The sequence below is a fragment of the Schistocerca serialis genome, chromosome 12, assembly GCF_023864345.2.
Source record: "Schistocerca serialis cubense isolate TAMUIC-IGC-003099 chromosome 12, iqSchSeri2.2, whole genome shotgun sequence".
Lineage (NCBI taxonomy): Eukaryota > Metazoa > Arthropoda > Insecta > Orthoptera > Acrididae > Schistocerca > Schistocerca serialis.
In genome coordinates, this window is record NC_064649.1 from 93,333,462 (window position 1) to 93,350,684 (window position 17,223).

At 44.1% G+C, this 17,223-nt stretch overlaps 1 protein-coding gene across 3 annotated transcripts in view; it reads right to left on the reverse strand.

Annotated features, from left to right (window-relative positions):
- Positions 1-17,223, reverse strand: part of LOC126428092 (aminopeptidase N-like) — a 332,543-nt gene that overhangs the window by 148,201 nt on the left and 167,119 nt on the right. For all 3 annotated transcript variants that reach the window (XM_050089984.1, XM_050089983.1, XM_050089982.1), the window contains exon 4: positions 13,344-13,586. In XM_050089984.1, the coding sequence (XP_049945941.1) occupies positions 13,344-13,586 (243 nt within the window). The remainder of the gene's footprint in view (positions 1-13,343; positions 13,587-17,223) is intronic.

The window sequence follows — 17,223 nt, forward strand, 5'->3', positions numbered from 1 at the left end:
GTCAACTACCCTGGCCAGCAAGATCTCCGGATCTGTCCCCCATTGAGCATGTTTGGGACTGGATGAAGCGTCGTCTCACGCGGTCTGCACGTCCAGCACGAACGCTGGTCCAACTGAGGCGCCAGGTGGAAATGGCATGGCAAGCTGTTCCACAGGACTACATCCAGCATCTCTACGATCGTCTCCATGGGAGAATAGCAGCCTGCATTGCTGCGAAAGGTGGATATACACTGTACTAGTGCCGACATTGTGCATGCTCTGTTGCCTGTGTCTATGTGCCTGTGGTTCTGTCAGTGTGATCATGTGATGTATCTGACCCCAGGAATGTGTCAATAAAGTTTCCTCTTCCTGGGACAATGAATTCACGGTGTTCTTATTTCAGTTTCCAGGAGTGTATGTAGACATGAAGAATAACGATATAGAACGTTAATCACGTTTGTTTTATTTAAAAATCTTAACAGTTTTCTCCATCCTGCTTCTTGAAACTTTGCAAGTATTCTTTCGTGGAATGATTGGCGCTAGTACGGAGTGTTCAAAACGGCCTTCCGCCGTGCCATACAATTGTTATCCGCGCGTGCCGTATGATTGTTCGCCTGCCTGGGTTTTCCAACAAAACAATAAACGCACAACGGTACTACAGTGATATTCTGTAGCCATTCATAGGAGAACTTGTTAAGTGAAATACTGAGCAGTTATTTTCCACAAGATGGTGCAATCGCGCATATAGCTCGCGTTTCAATGTCACTGCTTGCTGATGCCTTTGGTGATCGCATATTTCACAGGGACTTTGGTCTCCACGATCGCTTGACCTAACACCACCTGAATTTTTCTTCTGGAGTGCAGCGAAAGCAACTGTCTATAAAAACCGTCCAAAATCCATCGATGAACTGAAAATTGCAATATCCACTTTCACTGCTTCTGTTTTCTGAAAAAATGTTACAGCTTGTGTTTGGAAACGTGATTAGACGAACTGAATTGTGTATTCAACAACAGGGGGGACACTTTCAACATGTAATGTGAAACTTTGATAGTAAAAATGAATATTCAATAAATTAATAACTTGTATTTCATTGAGTTTCATTTCGGTATATTCACTGCGACATACGGCACGCGCGGCTAACAATCATACGGCACTGCGGAGAGACTTTTGAACACCCCGTACTATTTGATGTGGGTCCAGCACATTTGACTAACAGTCTAAGATGGGACACACAGTATTTTTGCAAGCAGTCTCCTCCGTGGTCTGCTAGCTGCTTTACTACGACTGAGCCTATGTGATCATTACATGTCATACTGCCAGTAATTCATCAAGCTAATCGTAATAGTTTGCAAACTCATTCTACTTAGTAAGATCAGCAACAGCACTTTCTCCGAATGATAGTATCACGCTGCAGTGGAATATGCGGTGCTTTGAATTTTCCTCGCATATTACGTACGTCAGCGTTCCACAGTGGGACTCGAATCCAGAACCTTGTGTTTCCAGACAACTAAACTATTTGGGTGCAACTCATGAGACACTCGTACAGCTCTCTTCTAACTTCACAGACGCCCTCATACTTTGCTAGACTAGCACGTCTGAAAGAATGGGCAGTGGCGAGAGATGGTTGAGCGATGGCCTAGGATTGTTTTCAGAATAAATGTTTCAATCTTCAGAAGAACGGTGCTGTTTTAGAACTTCTTGGCAGACTGAAACTGTGTGTACTGATTTGTGCGTGGGTAGCTCACAGCGAAGAACAGGAAAAGTCCCGGATTTGAATCCGACTCTGGTACACAGCATTAATCTCTCAAGAAGAAGTACACGTTGTACAGTCGCCGATCCAGGGTTCGGTTCTGAGGGGTCATAATTTCTTACTGTCTGTAGCTCTCCCCCCAAATATAACTTACCATCACCCACACTTTTAAAGTGCCACAAAGATGTACGATATGCATAACACCACCAATAAGAAACATCAAATTAAGCCGGCCGCTGAGACCTGTAACAGGTTGATAAGGCATATCGATACAATCCCACAACATGCACGTGTCATGCTGAGCAGCCTATACAGTAGGTGCTTAACAAATCAAATGTATGTATCTCCATAAATGTTACATGTAGAGCTACGTTGGTCCTATCAGGGCAAGGGGATTGTGTGGCAGATTTGGTCCATTTCGACCAGGGGCCTGGGAAGAGTTCTCATACAAACACACATTCTCAGCATTAAATATACAGGGTGCTCAGAAAGTCTCTCCGCAGTGCTGTATCGCGCTTGCCGTATGCCGCAGTGAATATACCGAAATGAAACTCAGTGAAATACAAGTTATTAGTTTATTTAATATTCAGTTTTACTTACAAATATTTACATTAAATGTTGAAAGTGTCCCCCCCCCTCCCCCCCTGTTGTTGAATACACAATTCAATTCGTCTAATCAAATTTCCAAACACAAGCTGTAACATTTCTTCTGTAACAGAAGCAGTGAAAGTGGATGTTGCAGTTTTCAGTGGATTTTGGACGGTTTTTATAGACAGTTGCTTTCGCTGCACCCAGAAGAAAAAATCATGTGGTGTTAGGTCAGGCGATCGTGGAGGCCTAAGTCCCTGTGAAATTATGCGATCCCCAAAAACATCAGCAAGCAGTGACATTGCGAGCTGTATGCGCGGTTGCACCATCTTGTTGAAAATAACCGTTCAGTATTTCACTTAACTCAAGTTCTCCTATCAATGAGTAGAGAATATCATTGTAGTATCGTCGTGCGTTTGTTGTTTCGTTGAAAAATATGGGACCCACAATCCGACGTCTAGAAATTGCAATCCAAACTCCTATTTTCACAGAATGAGGTGGTTCCTCATGAATACACAACTGATGTGCAGTACTCCACATACGAGAATTTTGAGAGTTCATGTATCTGGATAAATGAAACCACGCCTCATAAGTGAAAAATTTTTTATTAAGGATATCCCTTCCATTATGTTGAACGAAATTTTTGAACTATTGACAATAATGCAGTCTCTTGCTTGGATCATTATTTTTGAGTTCTTGCGCGACTGTCACTTTGTATGGGAAAAGTTCTACTTTTTCCTTACAGCTGTGTGGGCCGTTCCGACACTAACATCGATTTCCTGGGCGAATTTTCTTACTGAATTGTTCGGACTCATGGGCACTTTATCGGAAATATGGAGTGGTTTATCCTCAGACAAAACGCTAGGACGACCACTTCTCGGTGCATCTGTAACTGAACCCGTACTTCGAAATTTGTTAATCAAATCTCGCACAGTATCGCGATATGGGAGTGTTGTCTCCGAGGAAACTGAATTAAATGTTTGACGAACTTAAACTTTGTATTTACCGCCAGCTTTGAACACTTGTTTGACTAAAAACTCACGTTCTTCAATGTTTATCATTTTAACAGTGACAAAAACCAAACAAAGGAGCTAAACTTAAAACGTTCACGTCAATACGTAACGACACACACCACCCATAGTACTGACGCTGGCCGAGGTAAACGAAACCGTGGAATGTTGGGAGAGTCCACTTGAAGGGAAGTAACCCAGGCAGGCGAACAATCATACGGTACTAAGGAGTGACTTTTTGAACACCCCGTATAAACGTAAGAAGAATATTAAAGTTCGAAACTAGTCAGCAATAAAATAAACCTAGATGCAGCTGTGATGGAAACATTAATATATTAGAGACAGTTAAAGTCTAGTTTCTGTCATAGTAGCCATCTCTTCCACATAAAATTCTGAAAAACATATCAAGGGTGTCTTTAGATGGTCAAGTAACAGTGCAGTGTTAGAACTGAAATGCACCATGAAGATGTAGGCTGCTGCAGGTTAGTCATGACACATCGAGAATTAGAAGGAAAACTAGTTGTATGCAATATGTAAATTACAAACGAAAAGAAAAAATCATGCATGCTTTATGCAATTCATTAGGCAGCAGACTAGAATTGAGAATGCAAGAACATAGCAAACAGTCTGTCTGTGACTAACAAGGTGGGCAGAGGTGTCACCTTTATAATTCATATCAATAGCTTCAACCCTTCCAAGACTTGTAAGTAACACTCCTTGCACCTCTTTCGCAATTTAGACTTTCTGTTATCCAATTCTACTGAAACTGTCAGAGACTGGACTTTCGTGTTTCGTAATACTGGATCGTGAAAATGTGGTATTCTTTGTTGGACCCTACAGAACGTTGAACAAGATATTGTACCGGATTTCCTGTACACCAGCATCAACTCAGTTGAAATTAACGCAGCAGGACCAGTGGTAAATGGACAAAACGTCTCAAACTCAAGATCACATTTATAGGCTACAGTCATCAATAGTATACACTATCCATCCAAAAAGTGCCGAGACTGATTTTACTCCTGGCTTATAAGCGACGGCATTGCAGTGACAACCGTGGCACCTTGAGCTAAAGACTGTAATTACATATGTGGATTCGACAAATCATTTGTGAGCTGGCAATGTTAAGCAGTGGACGTGTGACAGTAGTGTGTCAATGTCCTTGTGTCACAAATCGCAAGGGAGCATCATCTCTAAATTAAGCTTTCTGCACATTCTCCAGGTTTTTTGGAGACGAGGAAAAAATTGTGTGCACGATTTGTCGCACATATGTTGACTCCGAAAGAAACGACGGCATGTGGTCGCCAGCCATGACTTGAGTGAAATGCAAAACGCGGCCAATTCTTTCCTGGAAAGAATCATCATGGATGATGCGACTTGGTACTAACAAGACGAAGCCACCACAAAACGACAAAGTGCAGAAATTCCCATAAATGGTCAAGTCTTTTGGCGACATAACCAACATTGAAGTCAATGTGACATGAAAGTTGAACACTATCCAAAAGAAGAATTATTGCGGCAATTTCACTTGGTTCTATGAACGATCTGTCTTTTGTACTCAGGTGGGGGGAGGCTACGTGGAACATCTGAAGAACCGAAACCAGCATCTTAAAGGTCCTCAATTTTTATTAATCCAGTCTCGAAAATTTTTGGACTGAGTGGGTACGTTTCATTATGTGACTAATTGTAGGAGTATCACAAACAAGCCACTGAAAGATATTCTGTATTTAAAAGAGGGCAGAGTGTGACTGAGTGAGGCTCTGCTGGAGGACGATATAAATGTTTAACGTCTCATCTACAACGAGGTCGTTAATGACGGAGCACAAGCTCGGACTAGGGAAGAACGGAGAAGGAAAAGTGGCTATGACCTTTCGAGGAACCATCCCGGCATTCGCCTTAAGCGGTTTTGGGAAATCACTCGGCCAATGGGGGGGGGGGGGGGGGGGGGGGACAGTAAAATAATAAATAAATGTTTCGAAGCGCAGCAATACTGCTGCTGTTATCTACTAGTAACGTATGAAACCTTTGATCATACACGGAACTTAATTTGCACGGGTATTTATACTCCTGTGAGAACTGTTACCACATTTGCCGAATCATTCTCGAACTAAGTCTGATTTATTAGAATTATGTTAATACCTACAGCTGCTAACAGGCGTTGATCTATATCAACTGGGACAGGTGAAAATGCGTGCCCCGACCGGGACTCGAACCCGGTATCTCCTGCTCACATGGAAGACGCTCTATCCATCTTTTTTTTTTTTTCATTTTGTTCGTTATTGATCTTTGTTGTCGTTGCGGACGTCGCAAGACATCCTGTTCAAGTTCGGTGGTTGATCCTTCCACTCAGTTTTTTATTACAGAGGCCAACCGGCTCTCTGACCGAACACGCTGAGCTACCGTGCCGGCGAAAAATCTCATTCTGTTCGTTATAGATCGTTGCAATTGTTCGTGGCGGACGTCCCCAGACGCCCGTTGAAGTTCGTTGCCAGAACTATGTACTTATATGGATATGGTGTCTGTTCTCTCGGACATGACATCATGTAAGTAAAAATTCTGATTTAGGTAAGTTGGCATCTGGCGTAGAAAGTCGCGAGAAGTACTGTCCTGTCGGCAGGCAACCACCACAGAACTCCGTTCACTGCAGTGCTAGAAAATCGTAGTAAATTCCGCATCTCAGCCGTAAAGATTCTAAAATTCGCATATGATATAAGTGTCTATAGTGTCTCTAAAAGCGTCCTCTCACGGGACGTGAAAACGCACGCGGACGAGGCTCTCGGTACGTAACAGTGTGGGACTTCACTACACTGCGGAGTGTGAAATAAAGAATTTAACATTCCAAAGTTTTGCCACATGGAGAGGAGCGTGGCCAATGAGATGCGACATCGCTTTTACGTCAGAAGTGAAGCCGCCTTATTGTATGGCGTTAAACGTCGTATATGGTGGGTTTTCTTTATTTAAGAGTATGTGGTTGTTTCGAAGCATAAGCAGATTGAAGAACTCTCGAATGATAAACCGGCCTGGTTGGGGATTTGCTCTGCCCGGGGTCTGGGTGTTGTCTTCATCATCATCATCATCATCATCATTCGTGGCACTGGTTAGACTGGACTGTGTACAAAAATTGGGCTGTGTACAAACTGGAACTTCGTACGGCCACTGATGATTCCGCAGTTGAGCGCCCTACAAACCAATCATCATCGTCATCGAATAATAAAATGACAGGAAACCATATATCGGTAGGTAAAGGTTTCCTGCAATTGGATGTTTTTAGTCTTATAACTTGGCTGCTATGAAAGTATACCGTTTCAGTGTTACGGCACAACGATGATTTTCCAAAAGCCAGTCTTTCTGGTAGAATTTGCATATTAAACACCAAAAAATTATACACTACTGGCCATTAAAATTGCTACACCAAGAAGAAACGCAGATGATAAACGGGTATTCATTGGACTGAAAAAACTCCTCTTCCCGTGAAACGAAACTATGAAACGATCTTTAAGTCTATGTGACGAAGCACGTTATTTCAGAGTGATGGCAGTTAGTGCAACATCCATATTATTATGGATATTTTGGGTGCGCAAATTGAGATAAGAAAAAAAAAACTTTGTGTTCTGTCTTGCCATGGGGGAAGCCTTGTCAGAGAGGTCCACTGCATGAGCGTCTAGGGAAGTGATTCCAGTGGCTGTTTTCGTTGCTTTCCACTGATGATGATGAAATGATAATGAGGACAACACCCAGTCCCTGAGCGAAGAAAATCTCCGTCCAGCCGGGAATCGAACCCGGGCCCTTTGGGGTGACAGACCGCCGCGCTGACCACTATGGTTCGCTGTATTTCGTCGCAGCGGACGTCACATGACATCCGTTGAAGTTCGTTGTTGATCTTTTCACTCAGTTTTTTTATTGCAGAGGCCAGGCAGCTCTCTGATCGAACACGCTGAACTACCGTGCCGGCATCCACTCAGCTATCGGGGCAGACATTGACATTAGACAATATACATTAAATATATTAAATTTACAATCGGAAATGGGATGAGGATTGGATTGATTTACCAAATAGCTTACAGTATGTACGTCAGTTTGTCGTGCAATTCTATGCTCAATTTACGTTTCCTCCGCTTTTCTCCCGACAATCGCTCACAGACCCAACACAGGTATTTTATGCGCGTTCATTTCCGTGAAGAAACTGTTTAGTCTGTGAGCTAAACAAAACCGACAACGATCGCTGAAGAGCACAGAGACCGCAAATCACGAGTCATGTTATGGTCCGTGAGATGTAGCATGTCGTTACAAAGCGTGCAGCGACTATGAGGGACACTACGTCTGACTGGCTTCGCGGTTAGAATTACGTCCCGTGTGAGGGCAGGTTAAGCAGGCCAAAAATCTGCCCTTGAATTTTTAAATAGGAGAAATCTTTCCGTGCAATGGCGGGCAGAATGTTCTGTTCAGGAGAAATGGTCAGACAGTGATGGCGAAGGCAGCCCTGGACACTAGCTGTCGCATGCTGCATGTATACTGCGTTCATCGTACGAATGAACGTGATGTAAACATTACACCATGTATTCTTCCGCGTTTGCTGGAATCTCATTGGGTTTTGTTTCGCGTGGAGCGGAAGCCAAGTTGTCTCGAGTAAGGTCAAGTACAGTAACAGGGACACGTTTTATTCTGCGCGTTGCGCGCATATCGACTGAACGATAATAATGGGACAGCAACTTTCGCAGCGCATTTACCGTGGACAGCGATGGTCAGCCAGCTGGTCCAACTGTTCAGCAGCTGAGTTAGGATGTAAAAGGTGATGCGCAGAGAAACAATATACCTTCCAATTTAATTTAATTTTTAAACAGAATGAAATAATACACTACTGGCCCATAAAATTATTTCACCACGAAGATGATGTTATACAGACTCGAAATTTAACCGACAGGAAGAAGATGGTGTGATATGCAAATGAATAGCTTTTCAGAACATTCACACAAGGTTGGCACCGGTGGCGACACCTAAAACGTGCTGACATGAGTAAAGTTTCCAACCTATTTCTCATTCATAAACAGCAGTTGACCGGCGTTGCCTGGTGAAACGTTGTTGTGATGCCTCGTGTAAAGAGAAGAAATGCATACCGTCACGTTTCCGACTTTGGTAAAGGTCGGATTGTAGCCTATCGCGATTGCGGTTTATCGTATCGCGACATTGCTGCTCGCGTTGGTCGAGATCCAATGACTATTAGCAGAATATGAAATCGGTGGGTTCAGGAGGGTAATAAGGAACGCCGTGCAGGATCGCTACGGCCTCGTATCACTAGCAGTCGAGGTGACAGGCATCTTATCCACATGGCTGGAACGGATCGTGCAGCCACGTCTCGATCCCTGAGTTAACAGATGGAGACGTTTGATAAACAACAACCAGCTGCACGAACAGTTCGACGACGTTTGCAGCAGCAAGGACGATCAGCTCGGAGACTGTGGCTGCGGTTACCCTTGACGCTGCATCACAGACAGAAGCGCCTCCGATGGTGTACTCAACGACGAACCTGGGTACACGAATGGCAAAACGTCTTTTTTTTTCGGATGAATCCAGGTTCTGTTTACACGATAATGATGGTCGCATCCGTGTTTGGCGACATCGCGGTGAACGAACATTGCAAGCGTGTATTCGTCATCGCCGTACTGGCGTGTGACCAGGCGTGATGGGATGAGGCACCGTTAGTTACACGTCTCGGTCACCTCTTGTTCCCATTGACGACACTTTGAACAGTAGACGTTACATTTCAGGTGTGTTACGACCCGTGGCTCTACCCTTCATTCGATCCCTGCGAAAACCCTACATTTCAGCAGGATAATGCACGACCGCATGTTGCAGGTCCTGTACGGGCCTTTATGGATACAGAAAATGTTCGACTGCTGCCCTGGCCAGCACATTCTCCAGGTTTTTGGTGGCCGAGCAACTGGCTCGTCACAATACGCCAGTCACTACTCTTGATGAACTGTGGTATCGTGTTGAAGCAGCATGGGCAGCTGTATCTGTGCACACCATCCGAGCTCTGTTTGACTCAATGCCCAGGCGTATCAAGGCCGTTATTACGGACAGAGGTGGTTGTTCTGGGTACTGATCTCTCAGGATCTATGCACACAAATTGCGTGAAAATGTACTCACATGTCAGTTCTAGTATAATATATTTGTCCAATTAATACCGGTTTATCATCTGCATTTCTTCTTGGTGTAGCAATTTTAATGGCCAGTAGTGTATGCCGCAAAACTCCAGCAATATCACACGCTTCATTAGGTCGCCAGGCGGAAAGCACAACATGATCTAGTTCTTAGCTACCATAATATTATAACTAAAAACAAGGGCGATGAAAATTCCTAACCCAAGCACAGGGAAATTTTTACGCGCAGGATATGATTGACGCAAAAGCGTACTGCAGGGACTTCTTCGAATAGTTAAATATTGAGGCCAATGAAGACATTACTTACTCAGTCGTCTGGTAATAACTGAACTCATTTTCATATACGAATCCGACATATAAATTTCAGTACTGGAACTGTCATCCGCTACGTTGATAACGAGTCGATCAACAACACAATTCACGAAGCCATCCAAGCGCCACATTTTCTCCTCTTCTTTTATGACGCGCCGTTTTGTATCGCCGCAACATTTGACACTGACAAAGCATCATGCATCAGTTGCTGTACGTCTTTTAGCTTGAATGTCTTATTATTTCTCGCGACAAACCTCTTTAACTTGGTACCAGATCAGTTCTGTTGGGTTCATGTTGCAGTGGTACGGTGGCAACTTAAAAATGCAGAATTTGTACGGTGTGCTCGATGGTGTGGAAATTGGTTTCCATATTTCTACGACGCTTTTCAAATGGTTCTGAGCACTATGGGACTCAACGTCTGCGGTCATCAGTCCCCTAGAACTTAGAACTACTTAAACCTAACTAACCTAAGGACATCACACACATCCATGCCCGAGGCAGGATTCGAACCTGCGAGCGTAGTGGTCGCGCTGTTCCAGACTGAACTACGACGCTTTTCACTGTGGCATAAAACGATGGGCGTAATCCAAATAATGAGCATTCGATTCTTCATTTTTGTCCTAAAACATTAATTTTTTTATGTTTTCTAAATTTAAAGGATCTTAATTAGGGGTTGCTAACTGAACAATATAAAAGACCAAAAAGCGAGATTTGAACCAGCGATCCATGAACTTACCAGATTACTACATGCTACCGATTCAGCTATACATCCTATTTACAAAAACGATGTAACTTTAGTAAGAAATATTTCAAAGACGATTATTTCTGTAAAAGTGTGAAAAACAATTGAGAATAATCTGTTTTTCTCCACTTATTATCGGTGTTACGCGCGCGGAGTTTCATATCGGAGCAGGAAGCAGCATCAGCCATTTTCATATTACTTATTGACAGCTCCCCAATCAGAGCACAACAATCCAGAGACTGCGACTATATACACAATTTCTGAAGAGAGGGAAAAAAAAAAGAAAAAAAAAACCTTAGCTGAAGTATGATTAATTAAGACATTGACGGCTCTTCATTTATTAGAATATGTTTAAGTTTCATTTACCGTAACACGCCGGCCGATGTGGCCGTGCGGTTCTAGGCACTTCAGTCTGGAACCGCGTGACCGCTACGGTCGCAGGTGCGAATCCTGCCTCGGGCATGGATATGTGTGATGTACTTAGGTTAGTTAGGTTTAAGTAGTTCTAAGTTCTAGGGGACTGATGACCACAGATGTTAAGTCCCATAGTGCTCAGAGCCATTTGAACCATTTTTTTTTTACCGTAACACAGTAATAAGATATCTAGTACAAGGTCTGTTCAAAAACTTCCGGAACTTTGTCCAGAGCATTTTTTTCTACGCTTACCTTTTCCTTATTGTGAATGGTCTGCTTCGAAACACCCTCTTCCACAGTTAATACACCGTTCCGTTTGGACTTCCGGAAGTAGTCTTCGTACGCGCGAAGCGCCGTCTGCGAATTTTCTTTTGTCTTGTCCGCCGTTGCAAATCTTCGTCCTTTCAATGGTTTTTTCAAGTTGGGAAATAAAAAAATGTCCGCAGGGGCCAGGTCTGGAGAGTATAGAGGATGAGGCAACACAGTGAAATTTTTTTTTTTAATTCCTCTTTAATGTCAGATAGATGTGAAAATTACCTAACTATCAGTTTAATAAATCACAGCTGCAAAATACTAACACGAATTCTTTACAGAAGAATGGAAAAACTGGTAGAAGCCGACCTCGGGGAAGATCAATTTGGATTCTGTAGAAATGTTGGAACACGTGAGGCAATACTGACCCTACGACTTATCTTAGAAGAAAGGTTAACGAAAGGCAAACCTACATTTCTAGCATATGTAGACTTAGAGAAAGGTTTTGACAATTTTGACTGGAATACTCTCTTTCAAATTCTGACGGTGGCAGGGGTAAAATACAGGGAGCGAAAGGCTATTTACAATTTGTATAGAAAGCAGATGGCATTTATAAGAGTCGAGGGACATGAAAGGGAAGCAGTGGTTGGAAAGGGAGTGAGTCAGGGTTGTAGCCTCTCCCCGACGCTATTCTATCTGTAAATCTGTATATTCAGCAAGCAGTAAAGGAAACAAAAGAAAAGTTCGGAGTAGGTATTAAAATCTATGGAGAAGATATAAAAATTTTGAGGTCCGCCGATGACATTGTAATTCTGTCAGAGACAGCAAAGGACTTGGAAGAGTAGTTGAACAGAATGGACAGTGTCTTGAAAGGAGGATCAACAAAAGCAAAACGAGGATAATGGAATGTAGCCGAATTAAGTCGGGTGATTCTGAGGGAATTAAATTAGGAAATGAGACACTAAAAGTAGTAAAGGAGTTTTGTTATTTGGGGAGCAAAATAACCGATGATGGTCGAAGTAGAGAGGATATAAAATGTAGACTGGCAATGGCAAGGAAAGCGTTTCTGAAGGAGAGAAATTTGTTAACATCGAGTATTGATTTAAGTGTCCGGAAGTCGTTTCTGAAAGTATTTGTATGGAGTGTAGCCATGTATGCAAGTGAAACATGGACGATAAATAGTTTGGACAAGAAGAGAATAGAAGCTTTCAAAATGTGGTGCTACAGAAGAATGCTGAATATTAGATGGGTAGATCACGTAACTAATGAGGAGGTACTGAATAGAATTGGAGAGGAGTTTGTGGCACAACTTTACTAGAAGACGGGATCGGTTGGTAGGACATGTTCTGAGGCATCAAGGGATGACGAATTTAGTACTGGAGGGCAGCGTGGAGGGTAAAAATCGTAGAGGGAGACAAAGAGATGAATACACTAAGCAGATTCAGAAGGATGTAGGTTGCAGTAGGTACTCGGAAATGATGAGGATTGCATAGGACAGAGTAGTTTGGAGAGCAATACGAAACCAGTCTCAGGACTGTAGACCACAACAACAACAACAACACAACAACAACAACAACATCTTAATTGAATTTTTGTTTAAGACTTCTTGTTGGCCACCTGGTAATATATTCTGAAGTTTTGAAATTTAACTGTGGCACTCAGACATTTGTATTGCACTTTGCGTATGTTGTTTTTTTTTTGTTATCTTTCTGCTATCTTCATTGGATTTTTATCTTGTTAAGATTTCTTGTTGGAAGCCTTCAGCCGTGAAAGAGTTGATAAATTACAATAAATGACAATTAGAAGCAGACACTGACCTCAACCCTTGGGCCTTTCCACAATCCTATTACCTGTTCTGCCCAGCGGGTTTAGCGGGCGTTTCAAATACAGCACTGAACAATAACTAACAGACACACAGCAGTGAAACTTCCAGCAGTTGCGCATTAAACACGGGCGTGTGCAGGTATGCCAACTGCACTTCGCTCAAACACACCACTGGCGCGAAATTAGGAATGTTCTGGATTTTTTCTGAACAGACTTGGAACATAAGTGGGACCTACTTCAAAGAGTGTAAGTGGACGTGTGCTACGGCGGCTGTGTGTGTTTGTTTACATGAGGTTTACTCCTGTACACTCACTTGGTGCGGCCATCCTCGCGGTAGGAGGTGCGGTAGAAGCCGGTGAGGGAGTCGCGCAGCACGCCTCGGAAGGGGATCTCGAGCACGTAGCGGGCGCCCGGCTGCAGAGGCGGCGACACCGACAGCGAGTACGTCTCCTGGGCAGGGTCGGCCCTCTGGCTCACCACGGTGGGCCTGCCGCCGCTGCTGCTGGTGGTGGTGGTGGTAGAGTTGCCACCGCCGGCAGCGGGCGATGCCGTCGTGCTGTGGGCAGCCGAGCACAGGCTTCCTCTTAACACGCGTGTCACGAAATAAAAAAAACATCTCGTACCACTGAAAAGATTAATGAAGAAAGTAATAGTGTCAGTGAACAGTGTTCCAGGTCCCCATGGAACCCCTGTCAGATTCTACACAGCAGAGGTTCCCAACAAAACTTTCTCGAAGACCCCCTCATCTAGTATGATAGGTACCTTGTCATGAAAAAATGGCTGACATCGAAATAAGTGTCCAAGAAATAGAAAAGCAACTGAACTCAGAGGAAAGTCCACTGGACCTGACGGGATACCAGTTCGATTCTACACAAAGTATGCGAAAGAACTTGCCCCCCTTCTAACAGCCGTGTATCGCAAGTCTCTAGAGGAACGGAAGGTTCCAAACGATTGGAAACGAGCACAGGTAGTCCCAGTTTTCAAGAAGGGTCGTCGAGCAGATGCGCAAAACTCGCTTTATTTGTTCATGAGACCCAGAAAATATTAGATACAGGCTCACAGGTAGACGCCATTTTCCTTGACTTCCGGAAGGCGTTCGATACCGTTCCGCACTGTCGCCTGATAAAGTAAGAGTCTACGGAATATCAGACCAGCTCTGTGGCTGGATTGAAGAGTTTTTAGCAAACAGAACACAACATGTTGTTCTCAATGCAGAGACGTCTACAGACGTCAAAGTAACCTCTGGCGTGCCACAGGGGAGTGTTATGGGGCCACTGCTTTCCACAGCATGTATAAATGACCTAGTAGATAGTGTCGGAAGTTCCATGCGGCTTTTCGCGGATGAAGCTGTAGTATACAGAGAAGTTGCAGCATTAGAAAATTGCAGCGAAATGCAGGAAGATCTGCAGCGGATAGTCACTTGGTGCAGGTAGTGGCAACTGACCCTTAACATAGGCAAATGTAATGTATTACGAACACATAGAAAAAGCATCCCTTATTGTATGATTATATGATAGCGGAACAAACACTGGTAGCAGTTACTTCTGCAAAATATCTGGGAGTATGCGTACGGAACGATTTGAAGTGGAATGAACATATAATATTAATTGTTGGTAAGGCGGGTGCCAGGTTGAGATTCATTGGAAGAGTCCTTAGAAAATGTAGTCCATCAACAAAGGAGGTGGCTTACAAAACACTCGTTCGGCCTATACCTGAGTATTGCTAATCAATGTGGAATCCGTACCAGGTCGGGTTGACAGAGAAGACCCAAAGAAGAGCGGCGCGTTTCGTCACAGGGTTACTTGGTACGCGTGATAGCGTAACGGAGATGTTTAACAAACTCAAGTGGCAGACTCTTCAAGAGAGGCGCTCTGCATCGCGGTGTAGCTTGCTGTCCACGTTTCGATAGAGTGCGATTCTGGATGAGGTATCGAATATATTGCTTCCCCCTACTTATACCTCAGCCAGCCGGTGTGGCCGTGCGGTTCTAGGCGCTTCAGTCTCGAACCGCGTGACCGCTACGGTCGCAGGTTCGAATCCTGCCTCGGGCATGGATGTGTGTGATGCCCTTAGGTTAGTTAGGTTTAAGTAGTTCTAAGTTCTAGGGGACTGATGACCACAGATGTTAAGTCCCATAGTGCTCAGAGCCAGATCCCGAGATCACGAATGTAAAATTAGAGAGATTCGACCGCGCACAGAGGCTTTCCGGCAGTCGTTCTTCGCGCGAACCATACGCGAGTGGGAGGTAATGACAGTGGCACGTAGAGTGCCCTCCGCCACACACCGTTGGGTGGCTTGCGGAGTATAAATGTAGATGTAGATATCACAGTATCGAGTACCTAGAAAAGCCAAATTAAAAGTCTTTTTATACGTTTTCTATTTTTGGTACTTAGAAAAAACATTGATATAATCATTATCGAATAAATTTTGAGCTTAAAACTTTTCCAATTTAGCCATCATTGTTTTTAGAACGAGATTTTCACTCTGCATCGGAGTGTGCGCTGATATGAAACTTCCTGGCAGATTAAAACTGTGTGCCGGACCGAGACTCGAACTCGGGACTTTTGCCATTCGAGGGCAAGGAGACCTTCTGTAAGGTTTGGAAGGTAGGAGACGAGGTACTGGCAGAAGTAAAGCTGTCAGGACGGGGCGTGAGTCGTGGTTTGGTAGATCAGTTGGTAGAGCACTTGCCCGCGAATGGCAAAGGCCCCGAGTTCGAGTCTCGGTCCGGCACACAGTTTTAATCTACCAGGAAGTTTCATCATTGTTTTTGTTAAATTTCCGATTATTGCTCAAAATCTTAGTTTTCAAATTTGGGTGTTTAGTATAACAAGCTCCTTAAAAAAATAAAACAACAGTTGACCGGCGCTGCCCGTTGAAACGTTGTTGTGATGCCTCGTATAAGGAGGAGAAATGGGTACCATCACGTTTCCGACTTTGATAAAGGTCGGATTGTAGCCTACCGCGATTGCGGTTTATCGTATCGCGACATAGCTACTCGCATTGGGCGAGATCCAATGACTGTTAGCAGAATATGGAATCGGTGTGTTCAGGAGGCTAATACGGAACGCCGTGCTGGATCCCAACGGCCTCGTATCACTAGCAGTCGAGATGACAGACATCTTATCCGCATGGCTGTAACGGATCGATCCCCGAGTCAACAGATGGGGACGATCGCAAGACAACAACCATCTGCACGAACAGTTCGACGACGTTTGCAGCAGCTTTGAGACCATGGCTGCCGTTACCCTTGACGCTGCATCACAGACAGGAGCGCCTGTGATGGTGTACTCAACGACTATCCTGGGTGCAAGAATGGCAAAAAGTTATTTTTTCGTTTGAGTCCATCATGATGGTCGCATCCGTGTTTGGCGACATCGCGGTAAACCCACATTCGAAGCGTGTATTGGTCATCGCCATACTGGCGTATCACCCGGCGTGATGGTATCGGTGGCCATTGGTTACACGTCTCGGTCACCTCTTGTTCGCATTGACGGCACTCTGCACAGTGACCGTTACATTTCAGATGTGTTACGACCCGTGGCTCTACCTCCATTTGATCCCTGCGAAACCCTACATTTCAGCAAGATAATGCACGACCGCATGTTGCAGGTCCTGTACGGGCCTTTCTGGATACAGAAAATGTTCGACTGCTGCCCTGGCCAGCACATTCTCCAGATTTTTGGTGGCCGAGCAACTGGCTCGTCACAATACGCCAGTCACTACTCTTGATGAACTGTGGTATCGTGTTGAAGCTGCATGGGCAGCTGTACCTGTACACGCCATCCAAGCTCTGTTTGACTCAATGCCCAGGCGTATGAAGGCCGTTATTACGGCCAGAGGTGGTTGTTCTGGGTACTGATTTCTCAGGATCTATGTATCCAAACTGCGTGAAAATGTACTCACATGTCAGTTCTAGTATAATATATTTGTCCTAAGAATACCCGTTTATCATATGCATTTCTTCTTGATGTAACATTTTTAATGGCCAGTAGTGTAGGTTCCAAACTTGAAACTGTCAGTCTGAAATCCGACCGCATGTCGAGCCGATTCCTACATTTGTTTTTCATGAAACACATGGAAGAAAATGCTTGCTCACACCGACATGTGGTTACAATTGGTAGGATATTTTTCACTGCCTTATCTCCAAGTTTCTTGTAGTCCTTGCGTGCCGATGCCCAGAAGTCTGTAAT